General features: G+C 46.9%; 3 protein-coding genes across 3 annotated transcripts; all 3 read right to left on the reverse strand.

Annotated features, from left to right (window-relative positions):
* Positions 1-146: 146 nt before the first annotated feature.
* LOC136467773 (5'-adenylylsulfate reductase-like 3) lies at positions 147-2,320 on the reverse strand. The gene is made up of 4 exons (XM_066466559.1): positions 1,912-2,320; positions 1,283-1,470; positions 1,062-1,186; positions 147-822 (listed from the first exon to the last, which is right to left on the reverse strand). Exons 1-4 carry the CDS (start codon positions 2,122-2,124, stop codon positions 365-367), a joined length of 984 nt encoding a protein of 327 aa, XP_066322656.1. The 5' UTR covers positions 2,125-2,320; the 3' UTR covers positions 147-364.
* Positions 2,321-9,297: 6,977 nt separating this feature from the next.
* LOC136467772 (probable pectin methyltransferase QUA2) lies at positions 9,298-15,157 on the reverse strand. The gene is made up of 8 exons (XM_066466558.1): positions 14,181-15,157; positions 13,960-14,089; positions 12,512-12,752; positions 11,976-12,198; positions 11,729-11,892; positions 11,299-11,602; positions 10,758-10,896; positions 9,298-10,135 (listed from the first exon to the last, which is right to left on the reverse strand). The coding sequence occupies exons 1-8, from the start codon at positions 14,807-14,809 to the stop codon at positions 9,986-9,988; spliced, it is 1,980 nt and encodes a 659-aa protein (XP_066322655.1). The 5' UTR covers positions 14,810-15,157; the 3' UTR covers positions 9,298-9,985.
* A 5,489-nt stretch (positions 15,158-20,646) lies between these two features.
* On the reverse strand, positions 20,647-23,462 carry LOC136464534 (lysine-specific histone demethylase 1 homolog 1-like). The gene has a single exon (XM_066463484.1). It carries the CDS (start codon positions 23,336-23,338, stop codon positions 20,786-20,788), a length of 2,553 nt encoding a protein of 850 aa, XP_066319581.1. The 5' UTR covers positions 23,339-23,462; the 3' UTR covers positions 20,647-20,785.
* Between the last annotated feature and the right edge of the window lie 510 nt (positions 23,463-23,972).

Below are 23,972 nucleotides of genomic sequence, written 5' to 3' on the forward strand. Positions count from 1 at the left end.
CAAAACGGGAGTTCTTATTGACATCACACTGAATTTCTAATTACCATGGCACACCAACTTTCTGCATGACAGCAGAGTGACAATACTCCTATTGTGATGCCACCAAGGCCCCCAAAACGCAGAAGTCATCATACATACAGTACATATTTCAGAACACAAGACACTGCTCAATACACCAGAAACTTTATTCCTCCAAAGAATTGGGCTGTAACAACTCAAAATAAGGCGTGAAAGCAAGGATGTACTTATTCTAAAGAGGAGGATACAAAGAGTAATACAGCCGTTACAATATATTCTGGGTGTTCATATCCCGATCGCTCTACCGTACTGTACATATATCCCTGCGGACAAAAAAAGTTACACTTCATCTTAGCTCACTTGTAGAGTTTGTCCTTCCAATCGCACTTGGTTCTCCAATCGAAACGGATGCTAATGATTTGGAAGCCCAAGCAGTAGCGTTCATTGCCCCCTCCTGCAGATTTCCTCGCTTTGAACTTGAAGGGTATAGCCTATGAAATTTCTGTCTTGCTTGCTCAAGGTAGGTGAGGAAATATTCATGTGCCCCCATCAAGTTTGCAAACAGATTATGCCTCCTCCATGCCCATCTAGCAAAGGAATCTATCTTTGGGAAAAGACGATACAGCAACCTCAAAATAACGAATGCAATCGCCAATGCTAGATAAGTATCCTGCTGAAGTATTTTCTCTGGTGACCGAGCCCACCAGAACGGGCAATTTTCTTCGGCATCCTTTTTATGCTCAATATCATCCAAGGGATGTACCATGGCCTCCCCTGCAGTTGACTTCACCGAAGCACTGATACCTTCATCACATAAATTTACCATTTGTAACTGACTTAAGCATAGTAAGAACCAAGAACAAGGTTAAAGTTTCTGGAAAAGAAAAACCCCAAGTAAGCTGGGAAAAGCCAGGCTCACAATCTTACATGGATTAGTTGTTGAATGTGCAAAGCAACAAGTATGACTTATAACAATCATGCTACTAAAATCATCCCAATAAAAGAGAACAGTTGTTGTTCAATAAGGAAAAGAAATAACACACCTGAGACATCAGTGTAGAAAGCTGCAAGTGATTTAACAGTCCTTGGTCCATGGTACCGTACTCTCATGGTTGAATTCAACAGAAAGAGTGTAGGGAAACCATGAATGCCGTATCTCGATATTATGCTGCAGTTTGCAGTTCCAGCATCAAATTGATATTCCACCAAAAATAGATGTATTGCAACAAGAAATACTTTTTCTTTACACTATACAAGGACAAACCTTGGCCTTATTGCAGATTCCTCAAATGCAAAATGTCGAATAGTTGGGAATAAGGAAGCCAGTGTCTCAAAATTTGGTTTGCATTCTTGTGAGAATGGGCACCACGAGGCATAGAAAAGTACAGCAATATAGTCATCCTTGTTTGCATGAAGAAGATTAACTGCCTTTGCCAAAGTGACCTCATCTCCCTGAAAGGATAAAAATCAGTCGGATTCAAATTTTACAACTGCTACTGGTGGAAAGTCCTAATGCTCAGCAGCTCAGGTGGGAGAAAATCGAAAATATATAGGAATAATGTTTTTTTATTATTTGCTTTGATATAACATAAGCAATATATAGCTGCTAAAAGTCTAAACCAATGAACAGAAGCAATTATTTACACATAACCTGAGAACCACCAACAAAATAATACTCCTACTAGTTATGAACTGCAGACAAGATTTTTTTTTTCCTCCTCTAACTTTGGAATCCCAACTTTTCGTGCCAAACAATTCGAATCACAAATCATTTGCTTAGTTTCCACTCCATCAACACAATTATATGGGACCTCTAAGTATGGTAATGGAACGAACAAATTCGCATACATACAAATTTTCGGCTATTTTATCACAACGCTGAAAATATCTCACCTCGATGACGCCGACCGGGTCGCCAAGGCGGCGATCCAGCGTCGAGCACGTGTCGGGAGTCCCAAGGACGGATTCCACGATAGTAGGCACAAGGCACGCATCGTGGGGCGGTGATGCGGCGGCGGCGGCGGCGGCGGCGGCGGCGGAGGTACCAACGCCGGCCAGGAGAAAGGGGAGGAGCAGCGCTGTCCAACACGGCAGCCGCCGCGCCATGGGGCCGCAGCGGGTAAAGGCCTAGAAGAGGGGGCCGCTCGGCCCTAGATCTGGGCACCTCGAGGCGCGGCGGTGGCCGCGGTTCGCAGGGCTGCGCTCACCGCCGGGAGGGCGCTGCCGCGGCGGCCTCGGCGACTCGGGCGGCGGGCGCGACGGTGGGTGCGGGGGTGGGTTCGGTGTGTGTGTGAGGCCCGCGTCGTTGGGGGTCGCTTTATCGGGTTCGGGTCCTAGCCAACCGTCCGATCGTGATCGGATGATGCAGGAGCGCTCGCCAGCCAGTCTGGACCTCGGGGCGCGCCGGTCGTCTTCGGGCATGACGGGCGGGACCGGAACGCGATGACGCGGCGTGGGCCCCACCTGCAGCAGGCGAGGAGACTGTACAAGATCGCTGCGCGGCGCGTGTATGACGTGTGGGCCCGTATGTATGTCGGCCCGTGTGTGACATGTGGGCGTACCCGTCAGGGGTGTCAGTCGCGGCCTGCGGCGGGCGTGGGGCCTTGGAGTTTGGGCTCCGCCGGCGGACTCCCGGCCCGGCTAGTACACGGCTGCCGTGGAGAATCTGATTTTACCTTTTGGGGTCATGGATAATTGGGCGCCGGAGAATCTGTGCGCCTTGCTGCTCGTTTTGTGGCGATTCTCGTGGACGAACTTTGCATCTGGTACCTGTGCCTGTGTCGCATCACGAGAGGTAAAAGAAACGCACTTGGCTGGTGATTGAGAGTGCTAGTGCAATTTCTGCATTTTTGCTGCTTAGGCCTTGTTCTCTTTGCAAATTTTTGCAACCCGATGAATAGTACCACTTTTGTCTTATTTGGCAAATATTGTCCAATCGTAGACCAACTAGGCTCAAAAGATTCATCCCGTGATTTCCAACTAAACTGTGTAATTAGTTATTTTTTTTACCTACATTTAATACTCCATGCAAGCGGTTAAAAATTGATGTGATGGAGAGAGAGTGAAAAAACTTAGAATTTGGTGTGCATCTAAACAAGGCCTTATAATCCGATTCTCCGTGGAAAAAAAAACGAGAATCCCATAAACGACGGTATAACACCGAGTGGCCAATCTGTGGTGTCTTGCTGTAAAATGGAATCGAACGGAGGCACGGAGCCATGAGGAATGAATGGGGCAATCATTTTGGGGCTCAGATGCCATGTCACTGTCGCTACAATTGCTCCTGAAATTATCCCAGCTGGCCAATAAACGGAATTATGATTTCGCAACCAAACGCGCATTGTGGATATAACACTAGAAAGCGATGTCTTTATCATAGCACTAGTTTCAACTGCAGCTAACTGACAGAGAAAAAAGAAATGCTTTACAAGTCCGTGTGCTGTTGTGGCTGAGGACCTCATGAAGGTGCCCTGACGAAGCCTCCAACCCGCTATTACCGTTTCTAGTGAAAAGACCAAAACGGTCGCGTCGGGGACTCGGGGGCCGGCTGATCTGCGGAGACGGCATGTGGACCCTGCCGCAGTCCATTCTGGCCCTCGCCAAGGTGCAGCATCCCATTTGCATGAAGTTTTTGTCCAGCTCGACCAATGCCAAGCTGGACAGCTTCCTAGGGTTGTCGCGATTTAACAGAGAGCAGCGGCAAAGTAGACACGCCCTCGTCTGTATATGACAGGGGTGGAGCAGGGATATCTCAAACTTGTTTTGGCTGTGCTGTTGCTGCTGCTGCATCATCCAGCCAAGCAGCTGCAGCTAGGGATGAAAAACGGATCGGATACGGACGGATATCACTGATATTATATTTGTTTTTATATTTCTGTCCGGATTCGGATTCGAATACGGATAGTGTCAACTATGTCGGATAGGATATCGACATCATAAATATGCGATTTGAGTATTCGAATACGGATACGGTATCGGATGTTGGATATCCAGACTCGTATACGAACAAATCTCAACCCCTCTAAACGGATTCGGTTTCGAATACGGTCGGAAAATATCCGTACCGTTTTCATCCCTAGCTGCAGCCATCCAGCAGCAGCATCAACCAGCAGCCGAACGGATTGAGTCCGATGTCGGCTCAAAAAATATTGACTTTGAATCTTGCCATCTTAGATAAATGCTAAATTAAATTAAAGATAAAAAGACTCTCATCATTTTTTTATTTAGACAGTTAACATTAGACAATCAAGGGATAACATTAGACAATCAAGAGATGTATTTGAGAAAAACAATCTACAATTGACCGCGTGTGTCTCTGTCGGTAGATTATAGTTATCGGTGCAAAATGTAATCCTCAGGCCACTGCTTTGTAGTACTCCCTCAATTCTAAATAGATACACACGTAGAAATATACAATATCTAGATACATACTCCCTCCATCCCAAATTGTAAGTCATTCCAAGAATCTTGGAGAGTTAAAGTTTTTCAAGTTTGACCAAATTTATATAACAAAATAATAATATTTATCATACCAAGTAAGTATCATTAGATTCTTTATTAGTTATATTTTCATATTATACCTATTTGATGTTATCAATCTTTGTGTTTCTCTCTATAATTTTAGTCAAACTTAAAAAAATTTGACTCTCCAAGATTCTTGGAATGACTTACAATTTGGGATGGAGGGAGTACCTTTTACTATATATCTAAAACAAACCTGAACACTTATAATTTGGAATGGAGGGTGTATCAGGGAAGGTACTTCGCTATTGAGTGACAGAAGCTTGTCTGTGTAGTCCGTATGTCAAGAGGAATTCAGTGTTCGTCTTTTTAGTTAGATTCAATTCATCATTAGACTCATTTCACATTTTCATAGGGGTTGTTATACATCGAGTGGCCGGATCGTAGCAATCCGTCAGTATTTTTTTTAGCCACGTGCCGCCACCACCTAGCCCCCCACCGCTGGCGTGGCAAGGTCTCGCCGGAGCTCTGCGGCCCTCCTTCTTCCCCTCCCCACGCTGACGCCATGGCCATGGTTTCCCCTGTTCGGGCACCTCCGCTGCCGCCCGCTTTGGCGGCGTCACCGCCGCCTCCGCCTTGCCGCCGTCTCTCCTGTCCCCACCACCGGGCCGACCTGCCTCCCCCGAGCAGCCGCCAGAGATGAAGACAAGGGAGGGAGAGGAAGGCTAATGGGCCCGCTCAAAGACTATTGGGCTCGCACGAAGACTTTGTGGCCCGTGCGTTAGTGGTGGCTGGCACCGAGCGCTCGGACCGAAAGATTTCCGCGTTTTACGCCTCTTTGGAGCGTGAAACATTCACAATACAAAACATTTGAAGGAATGTGCCTCTTTGGAGCGTGAAACATCCACACCGCAAAACATTTGAAGGAATGGATAGGTGAGACTTTGATACTCCATGGGTAGGAAAACATTCACAGTAAACATTTGAAACAATCATGTTGTAAATGTTGCCCGCGTCAACATGTTCTTGGATGTCCGCCCTGTGATGGTAAATGTAAAGAATAAAGACAAGATTCAGAATAGTAATTCATGATAAAGAAAATATGACTCATTTTGACTTAAAGTATTAGGACCACTGGTTTCCTCAATAAAAGAGGTCATACAATTTAATGCTAATATTTTGTTTGTATCATATCAGTTTCATTTATATAGCAGGTAGAGCTTACCGACAGAGTAAGGCAGTAAGCAACTACATGGCGTTTTCCTTGAAAACACATGACGCTTTCCTTGAAATCTTTCAAAACGCCATTGGCTGTGACATAGTTCCCGTTACTTGTAAAACCAAAACAAAGCAACTCTATCAATTTTGTTGCATGACAAAACTGAATTATTGACATGTGACAGTTAATATGTAATTCTTACTTGACATCAGCCATTTTTTTAGAGTTCAAGGGCATAACGCCCCGGCATTTCAAATATTATCAAAAGACCAAAGTTTCACAGCACAGTTAGCTCAAAGAGCGTCCAATCCCAACTGTCAGACGGTGAACACTCACCCAGCCACTACCAGGCAACCAACCAAAAAAGACAAAGTACAAAGTAAACTCCAGAAGCAGGCACTAAGACCATTACTAAAGACCCACACCCTATTACATCCCAGAAAGGTTTCAGCTCCTTCATCAGGTAAGACTCGGCAACACCATCAGCCATTTCTTTAGTGTCAGAAGACACATTTTCCCTTAAAAAAAAAAGAATAGCAGTAAATTAACGGAACAATCCAAAAAAATCGTTAAACATCAAAGACAATCTGAAGCATCCTACCAACGATTCACATCTATCTTGCCAGTGCCATCATGAAGAGTGAACGCAACATCTCTGATGCGCTCAACGTTAACCAACATGCGTCCAACAAGCCTAACCAGCAATTCAGAGTAAACATAACTGATATACAAACTATATGCTCAATGCAAAACCGTCTGAAACCAGATGAATTAGATTTAAAAAAAATGAACAAAGAACAGACACTATAGTAATAAAAACAAAGGACATTAAAAAGTATTGGAAATAAATCGCATAAAAGGGAAGCATTTCATTTGAACCAACCATACCTATGTGGCTATGTCCCAGAGGCTAAATTTGAACATAACAATATCAGATAAAAGAGATGTGTTTTTTTTTCTTTCTCAATGTATCCACTAATGAGCAATCTTTCATCCAAGCATCCAAAATACAATCTTGCGCAACCAGACCCCCAGCCACACATACACACCAACCTCCAAAAATGCCTTGCTTTAGCCCCCAGATATGATATACACCAATATCTGGTCCATGAACGAATATTAGAAGCCTATAAGCACCGCCGAAAGAAGCAAAATCTGTACCAGTGGACAGCCTCGACGCCGTTCATGGCGAGATTAGACTTGTCATCACTGGACTGTGCTGCGTCCATGACCTGCTTCACGGTGAGCAGGAACAGTGTCCCTGCCCACCAGATCGGGAGCACCCACGAGCCCACGACGGTTAAGGAGATGGAAAACAAACGGCCGAAAGGGAACAAAACAAATAGGGTGATTAGGAAGGGCCTTGGAGAGGCCGGCAGGCCGCTGCTCTCCGGGACCACCATGGACTGTTAGGGCATAAGCACAATTCAGCATTGCCAGTGCATCAATCTCATGTCAGAAAGAACTAGCAAGGCATGACTTCGTAAAACACAACACAGCTATATAAGTAATCCAAAAATCATCCATAGAACTGCTGAATACTGAAACTTCAGTTCAGGCAATAAGGCACTTTAGCAGCCATGAATCTGTAACCTATTTATGGATGAAAACGGATCGGATACGGACGGATATCACTGATATTACATTTGTTTTCATATTTCTGTCCGGATTCGGATTCGAATATGGATAGTGTCAACTATGTCGGATAGGATACGATTGGATATCGACATCGTAAATATGCGATTTGAGTATTCGGATACGGATACGGTATCGGATGTTGGATATCCGGACTCGGATACGGACAGATCTCAACCCCTCTAAACGGATTCGGTTTCGAATACGGTCGGAAAATATCCGTACCGTTTTCATACCTAAACCTATTACAACCACCAACTACCCATACCAGCAAATGAAACTCTGAAATAAGATATAGTAACTCATCTTCCAGACAACCTTGGGCACAGATGTTACACCCCTCTCCTTCTTAGGCCTGGTGCATCGGTTGCCTTGAAGCTCAACAATGCGGCGTCCAAGCCTTTCGTGCAACTCCACATAGGTCACCGAACTGTCCTCATCATCGTCCTCTTCCTCCTCCGCCGCCTGGTCCGCGACTGACATCTTGAGGAGGTCGAGGGTGGAAGCGGGCGGTGCGGAGGGGTCGAGGCGTGCGCGGCGGGCGGCCTTCACGTTGGCGCGGGATTGAGCCTTCATGGCCGCCTTGGCGACCTTGGAGAGGCCCTTGGTACCACGGGCGATCCTCGTCGCCGCACGGGAGGTAAAAGCGCGGCGGGATGAGCTGCACGAGGGCGTCGATGAAGAGGGCATGCCCGTGGATGCCGCCGCTGTAGGCTGCGGCCAGGAGATCGGCTGGCATGGTGGCCGCGAGGGATTCGAGGTCGCTCGCCGCTGCAGCGACGGCGGGTTTCCTGCCCATCGCGGCGAGGTTTTGGGTTTGGGAGGAGGGGTTTTCCTGCCCATCGCCGTTCCAGCATCAGCTTAGTATTGCACCAAAAGTCCACCGAGCGCCGTTCCTTGGCCATCCAACGGCTCAATCGGCAACCGGCAACACCCATCACTCAAGGCCCATCTTCTAAAATAGTAGTAGTAGGCCTGCGGCCCAGTAAAGAGGCCATCCATTGTGACATTTTGTTCCTGCTGCTTGCTTGTTGCTCCCAGATTGCACATGCTTGCAAAATGGCCTAATGAATTGCTCCCAAAATGTCTCCTTGCAATTTGAAACGCCAACTTCACCTCTTGCATGTAGGAGCTACCGAACTAGGAAGAGGAAGAAGCATAATAAATCTCAAGATATGATCTGCTATATCGTCAACAATGACAATGAAGAGCTGATCCATGGCCACAAATCTTTCCTTCCACGGTTCCACCTCACTTGCAATGAATTTTCGTTCCCAACCCTTCGGATGTTCGGATGGCCTGAAATGCAGCCCGTGGCCTATTAAGATGACAGATAGTTCTTCCATGTATATTTGTTTAATCAACAATCTGAACTGGTGCTTTGTCAAAGCACCAGTTTTAACTGCGGCAAACTGAAAAAGAAAAAGAATGCATTAAGTCGGTGAGATGCTGTAGCTTTGAGGACCTCATGAAGTGTGCTCTACCGAAACCTCTCTAACCCGCTGTTACCGTTTTCTAGTGAATTTATATTATGCTGGCCCAGAGTATTAGCAGAGTTAAACATATTAAAAGCAGGCAAAAAGAAATGGAAAAAAAAAGGACGGAACCACGGAAGAATGACAAGCCAATTCCTTCGGATTTTAGGTGGCACATCACCGTCACAATGCGACAGCCCACTTGGTTGTGGCAGATAGCAAACTACAGCTAAGATGAACTGGACGCTCAATCCTCCACAAAAGCACGGGATGTTGAGACCACACAGCAATGCCAGCTCACTTCAGTAGCTCCGACTAACGCCAAATGGCCATCAAAAGCAAAAACTTACCTACAAGATTGTAATAACTACCACAAAGAAATATTGACACATTCCTCTAGTAACCATGTATTCTTCTTGAATAATGAAGGGTTTCCTTACAATGTCCAAAAATTATGAACTGTAGAAATGGTAGAAAGATATAGTGGACTAGTTATAATTTGCTCTTTCTTATCATTCATCTCCAAATAATAATTATATTGATTTCACTAGGCTGTAGTCTGGGATGACCAGTATATAGACCAACCAATTTACATACAAGTTACAAAAACAAATTGGTACAGTTACAAAAAAAAGAGAGAGAAAAATGTAATAAGGGAAAAATGAATTATACCTATATGGCACATTGACCGCGATTATGTACACCGCAGCAGCATCCCTTTATTGGATATATGTTTTTCATTACTAAAGTAATTTTCATGGCTTCATCTCTGTATACAACAACAACAACAAAGTCTTTAAGTCCCAAACAAGTTGGGGTAGGCTAGAGTTGAAACTCAGCAGAAGTAATCAAGGTTCAGGCACGTGAATAGCTGTTTTCCAAGCACTCCTATCTAAGGCTAAGTCTTTGGGTATATTCCATCCTTTCAAGTACTCCTTTTATTGCCCTCTATACCGTGGCAATAAAACCTTGGCCTGGAAAGCTTAGCCACCAAGCCTGTTCTCGCCACCATGCACTTGACCGAACAATCTAATGGCACCTTGCGGTTCCATGGCGATGCATGACAGTTAGCTGAATCATACTTCCCGTGTTTTTGACCCAAGCTTTGTACTCAGTTGTAATAGTGTGTAGGGTGAAAGAATAAGTCCATATCTTGTGTCAGTGTCTACTATGCTCCTTATTTTCTGATAAAGGGCTTCTGACAGACGAGTAGCTTTTCATCACTAGCTATGTCAAGATCTAAAATACGGGCATCCCATCTGAGCTGAGTAACAACAGATCTTGCTGCTTCAATAAGAGGGGCGGTGTCACGGATTATGACCCAGCCCTACATCAAATCAAACAAGCAGAAAAAATTAGACAACACTTGTATAAAATATATGACTGAAGACATGCCTAGAGCTCCACAGGTGTGGAAGTATGCCGTGCAAGACTAGTCTGATAATTCTGCTGCATTCCTTACATCATGGGTAATGGCAATTGTGCATTATACTTGTACAGTTGATAAATGTAAGTATGGAATAGGGTATCTTTATTTCCCATTGCAAAATCTAATGACAAACCTCTGCACTAGTAGAGTCTACATTACCCATATGGCCATGATCACAAAGATAACTCTACCAAAGTATATGGCCATACAAGGGCCAAAATTTTGAAGAAACTAAACCAAGTTAATATGTACTAGTTCTATTAATGTCCCTGGCTCTTTCCATATGGTGCAATAAAGAAACAACACTAATTGTCTTAAAAAAACAACACTAATTAGAATGGCACCATATGAACCATTTTACGGTTTGTACCATTTAGAAATTAGAATCATGAATACCCAAACAGTGCAGTGTTATGTATTATGCTCCACATGCATCCAAGAACCTTTAAATGAACTACAGACATGATTCACGACTGAATAATGGATTCCAAATCAGTGTCATAAACCAAATTTTCTTTACCTCTGGTCGTAGGATGCGATCAACTTCCAAGAATATGTCAAGAGTAGAACATCTATGCCTGTGGTTCTTCTCAAGTGATAGAAAGCCATCAGCGTGCACCATATCATATGTTCTTGGGTAAGTTGGAAATGCGTCACACCTAAACACACGTCCAGCCATCCATCATTTAACTGAAGGTTGATCCAAAGATGGATATTGCCGAAAGTTGTCTATCAAATTGATACTTTACTTATGCATGAATCTCCGTGTGCTCTAATAAAATTATGTGAAATTGATAATGCTATAATTCCTCTAAATTACATTTAAAAAAATTCATCTACATCAACAACTTTCCATATGCCTAAAATTTGCATGTATTAACATTTGTGAGTTATGACTGTCTATGCATATGAAGTTTAGTTTGGAAAACTTTATCAAGAAAGGTAGTTCAAGATTTAGCATTACCAGAGCATGCACCTGAAACAAAATAAGGGGGGGGGGGGGGGGGGAGGGGAAACAAATTCAAATCAACAGAAGAAAAAGATCATGGACTACTGCTTACCAATCATGTTGAACCCCAATAAAACCACGGTCAAATATTAGTGGTAGATAGTTTGGGGCATTTGTAGGAACAACATTCATCACCCATACAGACTTTCCAGCCTTCAGTAAAGCAGCATTAAATCCACCAAAGTGAGCATTCATATCTAAAACATTCCTTAGCATGTTAAATGGTGGCTGGGGGTCTTCATCACCAGGTCTCTTTGGATGGTCTGAAAATATAAGTGGAGATAGCAAAGACCAGTAGTTTCGCACCATGGAGTCCCAGCTTGAAGTATCATCAGCAAAGACTTCTGAATGCACACCTGTAAAATTAGAAGGTCCTTAATGCAAGATAGACAAACATTTGAACATTAAGACACTAACACATTTTTAATTTCGTTGATTTGTTTGCTTGTTTTTCCAATTGCATTATGTAGTCAAATACTTACCATGTATGTCCAGTTCTGTTGAGTTTTGTCTAGACTGAGATGGCCAGGTGGAACGATGTTCAATGGGGATCCAACGCTGGCTTCTTGTGCCTGATATGCAGGGGTTTAGTGGTTGGTAGTATGGTGATTCTGGATCATGGCCACATAGCTCAGGCCCAGATTTTCTGTAAAATGGTTCTGTAAGTTCACCACTAGTCTAAACATTTGTTATTATAAAGCTTGTAGGTGTTGGTAAGCAGTACAGTACCTTGAATTGTAACACTCCCTTTTATTTGTCTTTTTCCATACAATTGTCTCATCTTGTTGTGACAGCATCTCCCAACAAAGGCCCTCAGCGAAGTCACGGATGGCCGTCCATTTCTTTTGGTTTTCTTTGTCACGCAAGGCCCTATGTGTATTCAAATTCGATGTCCATACAAAATATCCATCAGGCCTCAAAAGTCTGTTCACTTCAACCAAGAAAATGCCATCTGCAGAATTAGAGAAAACCGATGTTTACATATTTAGTAAGACTGTAAGAGATACTACTTTATAGCCATCCTAAAGTACCAAATTACCATAGATGCTTCTTTACAGAAATCAGATGTATGCGAAGTTCACAGAGGCAAGGGTTACAAGTCAACCAAAAGTTACCCACAACTGTATATCCTTAAATATTTAATATTCAGCTAGACATTTATACCGATCTTTACATGTGAAGTGCTAACTTAAGATATTGCTAAATAACATTATAATAGTCAATGAGGGCCAGGACATGTGAAAGAAGAAGACTTTAACACATACCGTTTTTGTACCATTCGATATTGCATTTCGCACAATGCACCATATCAAAGGAAAGATAGGGATATGGAAGCTGCTTCGTTGCAAATGAACCAATCATTGCAGGAATGCCTCTCTCCAGTGTAATTTGCACTTGGCTGCCTGATGGTTCATAGTTAGCAATGCACATGGTCAAGAGATCTCTCTCAAAAAGATGTGCCCCAAAGGTACCAAATCCACATTCTATGTCAAGGACTGACCTAACCTGAAAATGGCATAGCAAGAAACACCATCAGCAAGAAGAGTTTCTGTAAACATAACAATTATCCAAAATCCTACTCTAGCCAATCAGAGCATAAAGTGATCTACATAGTATGTCCAAATGTGTGTTGTATGATGATCTTTAAAAAATATATATGTTTTAAATAAAGGATCATAGTGGAGATCCTAAGGTCCTGCTGCCAACATACTTTTGCAAGTACAGTAGTAAGCTCTGATATACACTTTCCAGCACATTGGGCATGTAGAGTTTCCCAAGTCAAAGTAATTAGAAATAGACAGGCACTTTCCAGCCAGCCCACTCAACATGCAATATTTCTAAAGTACCGCCAAGTGGAAAGACCACGACAGACAAGTGTTCGCTGAATAAAAAATCATGATATAAAAGGATCATCTTAAACTGATAAATCAGACAGGGAAACAACTTATGAATGAAATAATGTTTCCAAATAAATAGAATATTATTCCCCAGAATAACTGAACAACCATTATCTGCTTAAAATTGCACCATGGTTTTATTGTAAATAGTGAGGTAGAAATTTTAAATCCATCAAGCCCAAAGGAAATGCTCAATGGAAATCACAAGGCTTACTTATGGAACCACTATAAAGTACAGGTGTCCTGAATCCTGAAAAAAAATCAAAGTGGGCGGAAAATCTTGGCAGAAGCCAGCAAATTCATAGGGTGTTGACAAAGAGGACTAGCAAGAGTGGGTGACTCCTTTAATAATAAGAGCATCTCCAAAAGACTCTCCATATCCTTCCTAAATGTTAAATGTTAGGAATAGAGATTTTTGTGAAAAATTATCCTCCAACAGCTTTTCTAAATGGTCATCCAAATATAGCCATCTTCTATTCCGGATTTTTCGCTAGCCAAAAATAGAAGACGAGAATGGCTCTCTAGAGTGCGCATGAGATATAGAAAAAACTGTTGGAGAGTGAAAAGATATAGAAAGCGATTTTTATGCAAATGGCTCTTCAAATGATGATTTAGAGAGTGAGATTTAGAAAGGCTCTTGGAGATGCTATAAGAATTAGATTTTGTACCAAAGAATGAACCCACGTTGACAGAAATGTCACTGGTTCATTTCTATACTTCAGCTAGTTCTGGGTATGCCTTCATTAGATATGAAAGTCAAATAGGTAATTACTAGTAATAGCATAGGTTAAACTGACCAGACGGCAATAACTTACCCCAGCCCCATTGAAATTGAATTCATTCCGCAACCCAATCATCTCGGCAATTTGATGGGCATAATCCTCCACACCGTCGGACATGTGCGCGTCCGACGGGAACGAGATCTGGTCCTCCTCCACCATCATCCTGTTATCAATGAGCAGCCACCAAATTCACAACCAGTAGACCAAACCCACCACCTCGAATTTTACCGACGGAGTAAATATTGTTCACACACCTCTTGAACAGGCTCCCGGACGAGAACTCCTGCCCGCTAATTCGCACGTTGTCCTTCCAGATGAAGCCCTTGCCGCTGGGCCATCGCACGGGAATCCGGTAGCTCCTTGGTGGCGCGACGAGGCAAGTGACCCTGCCGTCGCGCGTGCACTGGCGGTCGTAGCTTATGACGACGCCGGCCCCCAGATCCGAGACGTCGACGGCGTCCGTGACGTTGTAGTAGCAGGGCACGTAGTTCTCGTACTTGGGCGGGCATACCTCCGCCTCCTTGGCGCGGACGCCGCCGCCCGCGAGCTCGCCGATGTCGAGCAGGTCCGTGACCAGCTGCTCCTGCAGCCGGCGGTACCCGCGGTGCGCGGCGGAGGCCGCCGCGCGCGCCGCCGCGCCGCGCCCCGCGTAGAGCGTCCCCGCCCACGCGACCGAGCCCACGAGCGCCGCCGCCGCCAGCAGCAGGACCCCGATCTTCACCGCCGCGGCCGCGAGGTGCCGCTTCCGCGCGCCGCCCCGGACGAAGCCGCCGCCGCCGCCAATGCCGTTCTCGCTGGGCTCCATGGGGTCGTAGTACGCCTCGTCCGCCGCCGCCAACTTGCCGCCGATCCCCGACACGCCCCTGTACAGCGGCCGCGACATGCCTGCTGCCTGCTGCTGCGGATGGATCTCACGAGCCGCACCAGTGCCGCATGGAGCGCGACACGCGGGCTGCCACGCCACTGGACCGCAGCAGCGAGCAATTCCGCGATGGCCTGCGCTGGGCTGCGCTGCTCCACTGAGAAGCGCTACTGCCTCCTCGCCATTACACGAGTAATGGGGGAGAGAGAGAAGATAGCAGCGGCAGTACAGCACAAGACCAAGTCGCAATCGAGTGAAGGCCCTTCGGCGTTTCCCTCCGGAATCCGGATCTCCTCCTTACCCACGCGTCACAGGACGGAACGGGAAGAGCAGCCAGATGAACACGGGACGGGACGGACACGACGCTGACACTGGTGGGCTTCTCGCTAACACGCCAGTATTAATAGAGCTGGAGATTACGGTGCTCGGATGACTGAGTGATAGGTGGGCCATGGTACACCGGGCCCGCGGCCGGTGGGAGAGACGGGACGAGGGGGTGGCGGCGCTGTTGGGAATGGAACTGAAATTTAATGCGTGCGGGCCCCGCGGGATTTTGGAGGTGTACCGATTTCGTTTGACGTGTGTTGGGTTCGGCCGGTCTCGTGATGCTACAGAACGTCGCATTACTCGCGTTGTTTTTCTGAACGTGCTGGCACCGTGGCGCCCTGCCGCTGCATTTTAAACTCTGGCATACTAGTAGTAGAGATTAGACTAACACTGATGATTGACAGACTGATTAGTTAATAATTATGCTGGACATTAGATCCCCAAACCACTGTCGTCGCCGCCGCACGTCATGTGCAATCCCGGGGATCGCAGGTAAAAAAAAACTCCTTCAGGTTCAGCATGTGTACTAGGGCGACGAGGTTTGCCGCGGCAAGTTTATACACATCAAAAGAAGCGATGCACATTGGAGGAGGGAAAGCCATTGGTTGCTGAAATCCGTGAAGTTATAATCCTTCCGTCTTTGCTCTTGCTCAGCGATATAAGAGCAAGGCTAATAATACAGCCGGCTTGCTGGCTGTAAGGTTCTTTGTAGCCTTCTCTCAGCTCACTCATATAATAGTTAGCTCTTTACAGTTAATACATGGCTCACTTGTCTCTCTTATAGAATTTTTTTGTTCTTGTGCCCAAGCCGGTTGTAAGCTTACAGCCCGCTTCTCCTCTCTCTCCTCTCCTCTCTCCTCCACCTCAGCATTTAATCGGCTTACAGCCTGCTATTATACTTGCTCTAAGTGGCATACTCTAACCGGCTAGATTGTGTGTCATGGCCTTATTGGGGCACCAGACATGCTATACTCGACAATCGACATTACTGAACCGCTACTACTTCATACTAAATGTTGCTAACCTTAGGGTTGAATGAAAAATAATATGGCATGGCGTCCAGAGCTTAGATTCTGGTATCATAAATTCAGGACCCCATGAGTGTCCGCAGTGTGCGGTTCTATGCCGGTCCTATCTTTTATCGACCTGGGTCGATATATTGCATCGCTGGTTCGTTGAAGAACCAGGTGCGATGGATAGAACCCGCTCCCATCCACCATTCTCTCTCCTGCCGCAGAATCATCTCGTAAAGAAAGGAGGGGTGGGGGCCACTGGGCACCGGCACCCGGCGCTGTTGGCCTGTTGGTCACCGAGCATCGCAAGTTGGGCTGTCTGTTTTTAATATCGTGGGCTCCATTTATAGGTTCGACGTCGGTTCTATATATTGCTAGGTTTTTAACCGGTGCTATCAAATCATGGGATAGAACAGGATCGATCCTATACACTGCTGATCTGTATGACCATGCGGCAGTGCCGATTTTCTTCATGTACCTTGCTTGTGAGCTGCCAGCTGCGGGTACATTACGAAATCATGCCGGCTGACCGCTCCTGTCCTAGCAAGTTGTAATAAAAACCAAGAAAACCCGCTCGCCGCATGCACCCGACGGGAAAAGCGGCTGGCTCCCCGTGTGCCGACGCCGCTTTTGCGGCGGATACTGGTCAGTGATCATGGGGAGCCAGGGAGGGGATGCCACGACTTCGCTGCGGCTGGAAAGGCGAATCTGGTCGGAGCACACAGGTGCGCGGCCGCGGCTCGCGGCGGCAAATCGCGCTCCCACGCAGGGGACGTACGGAGCGATGGACGTTGAATACGCGAAAGAATCGCCCGCGATTGCATTTTTTTTGGCGCCTCAACCGCTCGCGCACGTCGCGGTAACACGGGCCGGCACGACGGCACGACGCCGTGGCGCGCCGCGCGCCTTTGGCCCTGTTTGCTTTTCATACGGGCCGTACTGTTTCAGAAAAAAAAATATTTTTCGCTTATAATAAATCAGCTAACGGTACTCTTACAGTAGCTTTTAAGCGAAGCTAGCAGAGTTGCCCACGCCCACGCGCGAGCGACCGAAGCCGAACCTTCCGGGCGCCGGTGGTGGGCACCCAGTCGAGGCGAAACGGCCGGCCTGCCTACCATGTCCCCCGCCCAGCCGTGAATTGAGCCGACCCACTCCTCTGTCTGTGAGGCTGCAGCGCCCATTTTCCGGCGATGGGCTCGCCGCGCACTGCCGCACTCACTAGTCGCAGGCTCACTGCCACAGCCATCCCCGAATGGATTTTGTTGGCTGCTTGATTTGACGTCGTGCGGCTCTGTAAAAGCGAGGCGAGCGAGTGGGTCAGTGATGCTTCCATAGAGCTAGGCCACGGTGCTTAGTTGTCCCTCAACTCCTGTTGCCGTCGCCATCTGCATAAACTAAGCTCGCAAGCGATCAACCCCTGTATGACTGTGTGAGCACTGTGAGGCAATGAGTGAATGAATGGACATCGGTTACTCGAGAGGGCAGAATTGTGATGAGAACATCTGGTCAGCGGACTAGATCGCCAGAGACTGTTTTAGGTCATCTGTCACTGCACGAATTCAAGGTGGGCTACTAGCACGTTGGTGACGAGGAATGATTTGGATGTGCCAAGCAGCCATCACTACCATGCGTGCATGCTGTTGAAGAGGAGAGATTTTTCTATCTCACTACTTACAGAATGCCGGCTCCTCACCCTTTTCAATGCTAGTACACTGGAAGGGATAGATCGGGACATGCAACGGCGAGGGGGTGTGCTGTGTAGGCCATGCCAACGCTGGACCATTCATGTCGGTCGCGAGAATTGCCAGCTCTCCATGCTGACCATGGGTATAATTCGATCCTTCCGCTGGTAGAGCCAGCCATAAATCTGCATACTGCTGCTCTGGCTGGATACACAGTGCCTGCCACCGACGACGTCCATCTATCGTCCTCTGCATTTGGTGCTTGCATTGTGTTCTCTTTCTCCATGGACGATGGACCATGGTAGTAAGCTCGACGCAATCAATGACGACTCCTCGCCCCGTTCGCGTGCCCTTAAACCCGACTTGATCCGCTTATTTTTTTTATCCGGAACAGTATTTTTCTCTCATAAATTCATCCAGTATTCCTCCAAACCATCCAGATTCATCCAGAATTCAGACAGGCGAACATGCCCGGCATACGACATGTACAAAATGCATCGCACATGAAGTAGCGAATGCACAGCAGCACAAGGCCATGGTACTGCCTGTACAGTAGTACAGATCTCCACTTCATTGGATCGAGACAGACGCGGTTTGAGAGCCGCAGCGGCACCAGTGGTCACGGATCGGAAAGCGAAGTGACGACGAGCACCGGACGGGACCCGTTCGGCGAGACATTTTATTTGACACGGTCGTCGATGTCATACTGCAGGTTGGTAGATGGCCACTCCATAATATCCGTGTGGGATGCGGCCAAGATCGCACCACCAGCCCAATAATTCCACTAGTGGTTAGTGGTTACTAGTACAGCGTGCAATCTATTGCTGATTTTGTGCCAAACACAGGGTTATAAAATCTGGATGAATCTATCCGGCCATTTTTTTTGTAATGACCAGCTCATTTTCAATATATAGAGATAGAGGAAATATTTTCTCTGGACCGTGAACCAAACAACTTTAACTACGGACCACAATCTCTCATCCATGGGCATCAAACATGCCCTCAGTCTCTTAGCTGCGACAAAGGCACTCACCAGTGGCCAGTTGCATTTTCCAAAGATACAGAGGTTCACACATCGAAGATATCCAGGAGACGTAAGAATGAGATGAACAACGAACGGAAGAATTCAGCAGCTATTTTATCTTGGGTGAAGTTCAGATCGGAATCATAACCGTGAAACTCTGGTGCCGGCCATTCATAGTCAAGGTTACATGCTGCTGAATCAGAGGTGAAAAATAGGACAGCAAGCACATTATGATTTATAAAAAACAAAACGGTCTTCAACGTCAGTAGTCAAAGAAGGGTCAGCAGATTTCAGGTCATTATTATCCAATTCCCTGAGGATGAATGCTATAGATACAATTGAAGATATCACAAAATAAGCAGTGCTTGCTCATTGCCAAAAACAAACGACAAGCCGTATCAAAGTGGGCGGGGATAATAGTATAGGAATCCAATGACACCATTAAGAAAGATCATACAAAGCTAGCAATCAGCGCCAGGTGCAATGACTTGTGGTCGGTTGCCCAACAGTTGCAAGTAATCACACACACATTTGCAAGATGCCACCAAGAGCTCACCGTCTGAATACAACTGCTACAGACAGGTTCTATTTGAATAAATAGTATATAGTAGTACCAATGAGGTCCAAGCAAACTAGGAAAACTTTAAGATTTAATTGCAGACTTGTGGTCCAACCAACATTGCGAGGTTTCCACCTTGGGTCAGATGGCAAATGTTCAGCTGAAGCAACATGATGTAGTGTTACTTGGAGTTCAGGATATGCTACAGAAGAAGCATATAGATTTACAGTTGCTCTGTTTACAGCATGCAAACAATCAACAAGTGCAGAGTTTTCATAAACCACACAGAAACTAGATGGCCACAATGCAGAATTTTCCTCAGTTTTAGTCAGCCTAAGACAAGCATGTAACTATATCCGAGTGCTAGGAAACAAATAAACAATCAGAGAAAATGCAAATGTTATCTGGAATATTTCAAAGTTCAATATGTCCCAAGAAGCTTCAAAGGGCACACTTAGATAGCCAACTATAACAGTGTGAATCCTTGAAACTTAACGTTAACAAAATAAATAATGTCTAGGCCCTGATATTGAAGTAGATGGTCAAGACCAAGTATGTTGAGCCGAAAGATGCTCGATCTTGTCACGGGGATTGGTAGTATAAGAGTCACATAAGTCATATACTTTGCTCAATAAAAAGAAGGTTACACATAACTGTTGGGCCAAAAAAAAATCATAAAATGGTGCTAATTTTATACAAACATGGTGCTGAAATTAATCATGTTACCTGTTGATTTATTTATTTCCTAAAACTTGGAGAAGTGGAAGTGTTTCCTCACAAGCTCTATACATGTGTTGCCAATACCATGTAATTTCACAATATGTTGTGTTAGGCCACAGATATTGACTGCTAGGTAGAAGGATGAATGATCTCACTGACCAAACAAAGGACTTGTATGGATAGGGGGTCAGAATCCATATAGTTTCGTTCAAACTTGAACTGAATTGGGAAATCCCTAGAGCAACATACCTTTCTAAACAGACCCTAAGAAGAATATTTTTTTCATACAGCTGGACCACAGATGAATAATTAAAGAAAAAACTGATGATTTATTTAAAATCTCCTCTAAAGAATAAAGAAAACTAACATGAACCACTAACTAATATGTGTAGACAATAATGTTACTATGTACCAGTTACGAACAAGAAGCGTTAAGGAATCCCAAATTGTTTGATGTGGTGATATGATCTTTCATGATTCTCTGCTGTTTTATCAGCAGTTTAGAACAACATGGGAGGACTTATGCATTGATGAGAGCCAAGAGATCTGAAGTAATTAATCAAATGAAATGAATTACAGAGGTCAGTTACTATGCTGAGCATAAAAGCTCAGCACTCAGGCTGAAAACTATTACAGGTGAGAGTAAATCATTCCAACATACTGACTTAGGTATTATTTCCTAGCGGCAGCCTTTATCCGAGAGATAAGGCTTTCCCCAGCATCACCCAAGCTATCCAATCCCACCAGTTTTGTCCCAAAATCTCGGTACATTGTACTCAACCGCTGTTCATCACCCTCTATTGCAGCCAACACAACTACATGCTTCCTCATTATTAATCCATAGAGGAAAAGTGAACCAGAGCCTAACTTTCTAGCACCAATTCCAACACGCAGCAAAGAAACTGAATCTGGTTCAGAAGTAGATGGGTCATGGAGAACTGAGAACCCCCCAAAAGCAGCATCAGGAGAACGGAATAGGTCGTCCAAATCAATGCAGCTATCTTTAACAGTGTCTTTGACTTCACCATTAACACCCACTTTTACTTCAACATTAATATCCATTTTCTCAGGAGAGTGCACATTTTTTGCTCTCCTTCTAGCTGCTCTTAAGATGTTAGCAGCTTCCCTATACCCACTAAGCAGGGCTCCATGCATTGTAGCGGGGTACCGCCTATTTGTTGCCTCCCCAGCAAAGAAAACTCTATCATGCACACTCTCAGCCAAAATGTCATAGTCATCACCAGAAGCCCCAATAGCCACATATGAGTATGATCCATAAGTAAACCTGTCTGTGCCCCATCGAGTGCATATTGCTTGCAATGGATTTGGAACGTCAATCCCCTTGGGTGAAAATATTTTCCTAAGTGTTTCCAGTACCTTCTCAACATTTTCCTTAGGTGAAGCCTGCTCAAACTTGACTGCAGATTCCCCAGCAACAAGAGCAATGAGCAATGGCCCTCCCGAGACAGAAGAATAGCTGTAAAACAGGAAGAACTCACCACGCTGGCCAGAGTCTTCGGTCAAGTGACCAAATGTATCAATCCTGCCATCCCAGAAATCACGTGGGAACAGCATCACAACCTTGTTAAGCAGACCAAAACCCAATCTTTGCATGGCCTCTTTCTTCTGAGCTGGCAGCTCAGGCACAAACTTGATGTCGCCCTTCTTTAGCACACCAAGAGGAACTGTACACAGCACCATATCACCACAAAATGCCTGTTTATCAGTGTGAACCATCACGCCATCACGCCCATACCGTATCCTTTTCACGTTCTGCCCATAGAATATCGGGATGCCATCAGCAAATGCACGGACAAACTGGGAATTTCCACCAGGAATAAAGCAGTGGTCTCCGCCCATTTCATATGGATCATCCTGATCCCAGAAGGCCATGGAGAGATCAGCAAGAGGGGCAGCATTAGCATACTCCAGGTTTGCCAGATGCCAGTCCAGAAGCATCCTTTCTTCATGCTCAGCTGCAACACCATGCGCTGCCCGGAATGCCTCAAGTGCCATGCCCAATGACAAATCAACACCATGTGGTACACCATCTGCAATCACCTGTCTCAACTGGCAAACCTTGTCCAGAAGCTGGTTAAAGGCAGCTTCAACACGAGCATCCATGTCAGGGTCAACTGGGCGGCCATCTGGAAGATACAGTGGGCATTTATCCCGCACCTTGTGGAGCGGGAATCCAAGCTGCCGAGCAATGACACCAAGGGGATTACCATTGATACCTGTGAGAACGCTGCCTCCAAGGTCAGCAGCAGCAACAGTGTTGGGATACTCTAGAGCAGAAGAACGCATTGTCTTGGTAAACACACGGCCACCGGGTCGGAACCGGCCTTCAATGACGGCCACCTTGAATCCAAACGCAATCAGGTGCCGTGCGGCAGCCAGACCGGCAAGGCCTGCGCCAACAATGAGGATGGATGGGGGAGGAGAAGAGGGAGGAGGCTGTGGGGGAAGCGAGAGGACGGCGGGGGCGAGACCGAAATTGATGTATGCGTGCTCAGACAGGAAGGAATGCGCTGCGGCAACAAGGGGAGCGTGCTCGGCTCGAATGGATGCGAGCGCGGCGTTGGCGGCAACGGGGGAGAGGGGATTAGAACGCCAGAGCGCTACAATGTGGTTGCGGACGACAAGGTAGTTGGCCTGCTCAGCGCCGCCAATGCGTGGGAGCACGGCGGCCACGATCTCGTCCTCGGAGAGGGAGTCCGCGGGGAACCCCGCAGCGAGAGCGATGAGGGCCTCAGAATCGAGCTCCCGGGCGAGGCGGAGGGAGGAGGAGGTGGGGGGGCGTCCCCGGCGGCGGGGGACGCCAGTCAGATGCGCCGCGGTATGGGAGGAAGAGGAGGAGGAGCCGCGCAGGACGCGGACGCCGGCCGTGGGGATCATACCGGGGAACTGCTTCTTACGGCGGCGGCGCTTCCGCGCGATGGTGGAGTCGTCGACGGCCGCGGTGGCCGACGGCGCGGAGGGAGTCGGGGAGGACGTGGGCGCGTCGTCCTCCATGGGCTCCGCGGCTGCTGCGGAGTCTCCTGCCGCCTCCCCGTCCTCCATGGGATCCGCGGCATCGGAGACATCTGCGGCGGTGGCTTCTTCTTCCTCCATGGTTTCCGCGGCTTCCCGGCCCTCGTCTTGGTCCATTGGGACGGGGGACGGCTGATCCATGGCTTCAGTGTGAGATGGGGGCGGCAGTTGCGCCTTGCTGCCCTCCTCCATTGGGGTTCTGCGAGGTGGGCTGCGTCGAGCTCGGCGAGTGGGAGCGGGGAGGAGTTCAAGGGTTGGCCTAGGGCCGGCCCTATGCAGGCGGAAGCAACGGGACTCGGGAGTCCAGGGAGGTTGCGAAGAGCCAAAGAGGTGAGGCCTTGCAGAACAATCCGGTAGGTGTATTTGTAGAGGTAAGTCTACACAGCGGCCTGTTTCTATCTCTTCTAGCACTTAGATTTTTTTGGACCGTCGATATCCTCCTTCCGACGCCCACTATTCTTCTTGTTCCTCGCTGGAGGAGGAGAAGGAGGAGGCGGCGGCGGCCTACCTCGCCGGATCCACCATGGCCGCTACCTGATCTGCCATGGCCGCCGCCAGATCCGACAGATCCGCCATGGCCAGCGTGGGTGGGGGCACGGGGAGGCAGGGAGGAGGTCGACGGGGAGGAGCTCGCCGTGTCGGTCGCACGAGAGAGGATGACGGCGAGGGAGGCGTTCCGAATCAACTAGGTTCAGCGCCGGTGGAGCAGGCCGGCTCGGTAGGTCGACGCAGCGGAGAAAAGGACAAAGAGGAGGAGCGGCGGCGGAGATGAAGGAGCAGGGTGCGGCGGGCCTAGGAGTGGGCGGAGCAGAAATCACGCGTGAAG

This window comes from Miscanthus floridulus, chromosome 7, assembly GCF_019320115.1.
Source record: "Miscanthus floridulus cultivar M001 chromosome 7, ASM1932011v1, whole genome shotgun sequence".
In the NCBI taxonomy this organism is placed as follows: Eukaryota; Viridiplantae; Streptophyta; class Magnoliopsida; order Poales; family Poaceae; genus Miscanthus; species Miscanthus floridulus.

Bases quoted from the DNA above. Each gene is read 5' to 3' on its own strand.
- LOC136467773 (XM_066466559.1), bottom strand. From the start codon at position 2,124: ATGGCGCGGCGGCTGCCGTGTTGGACAGCGCTGCTCCTCCCCTTTCTC. The intron at 1,471-1,911 runs GTGAGATATTTT...TTATCCTTTCAG, and splicing joins ACCCGGTCGGCGTCATCGAG to GGAGATGAGGTCACTTTGGC. The intron at 823-1,061 runs GTGTGTTATTTC...TATGTGATGAAG, and splicing joins TTTCTACACTGATGTCTCAG to GTATCAGTGCTTCGGTGAAG.
- LOC136467772 (XM_066466558.1), bottom strand. From the start codon at position 14,809: ATGTCGCGGCCGCTGTACAGGGGCGTGTCGGGGATCGGCGGCAAGTTG. The intron at 11,603-11,728 runs GTAAGTATTTGA...CTAATTTTACAG, and splicing joins AACAGAACTGGACATACATG to GTGTGCATTCAGAAGTCTTT. The intron at 10,136-10,757 runs GTAAAGAAAATT...GATTTGATGTAG, and splicing joins ATCGCATCCTACGACCAGAG to GGCTGGGTCATAATCCGTGA.
- LOC136464534 (XM_066463484.1), bottom strand. From the start codon at position 23,338: ATGGAGGAGGGCAGCAAGGCGCAACTGCCGCCCCCATCTCACACTGAA.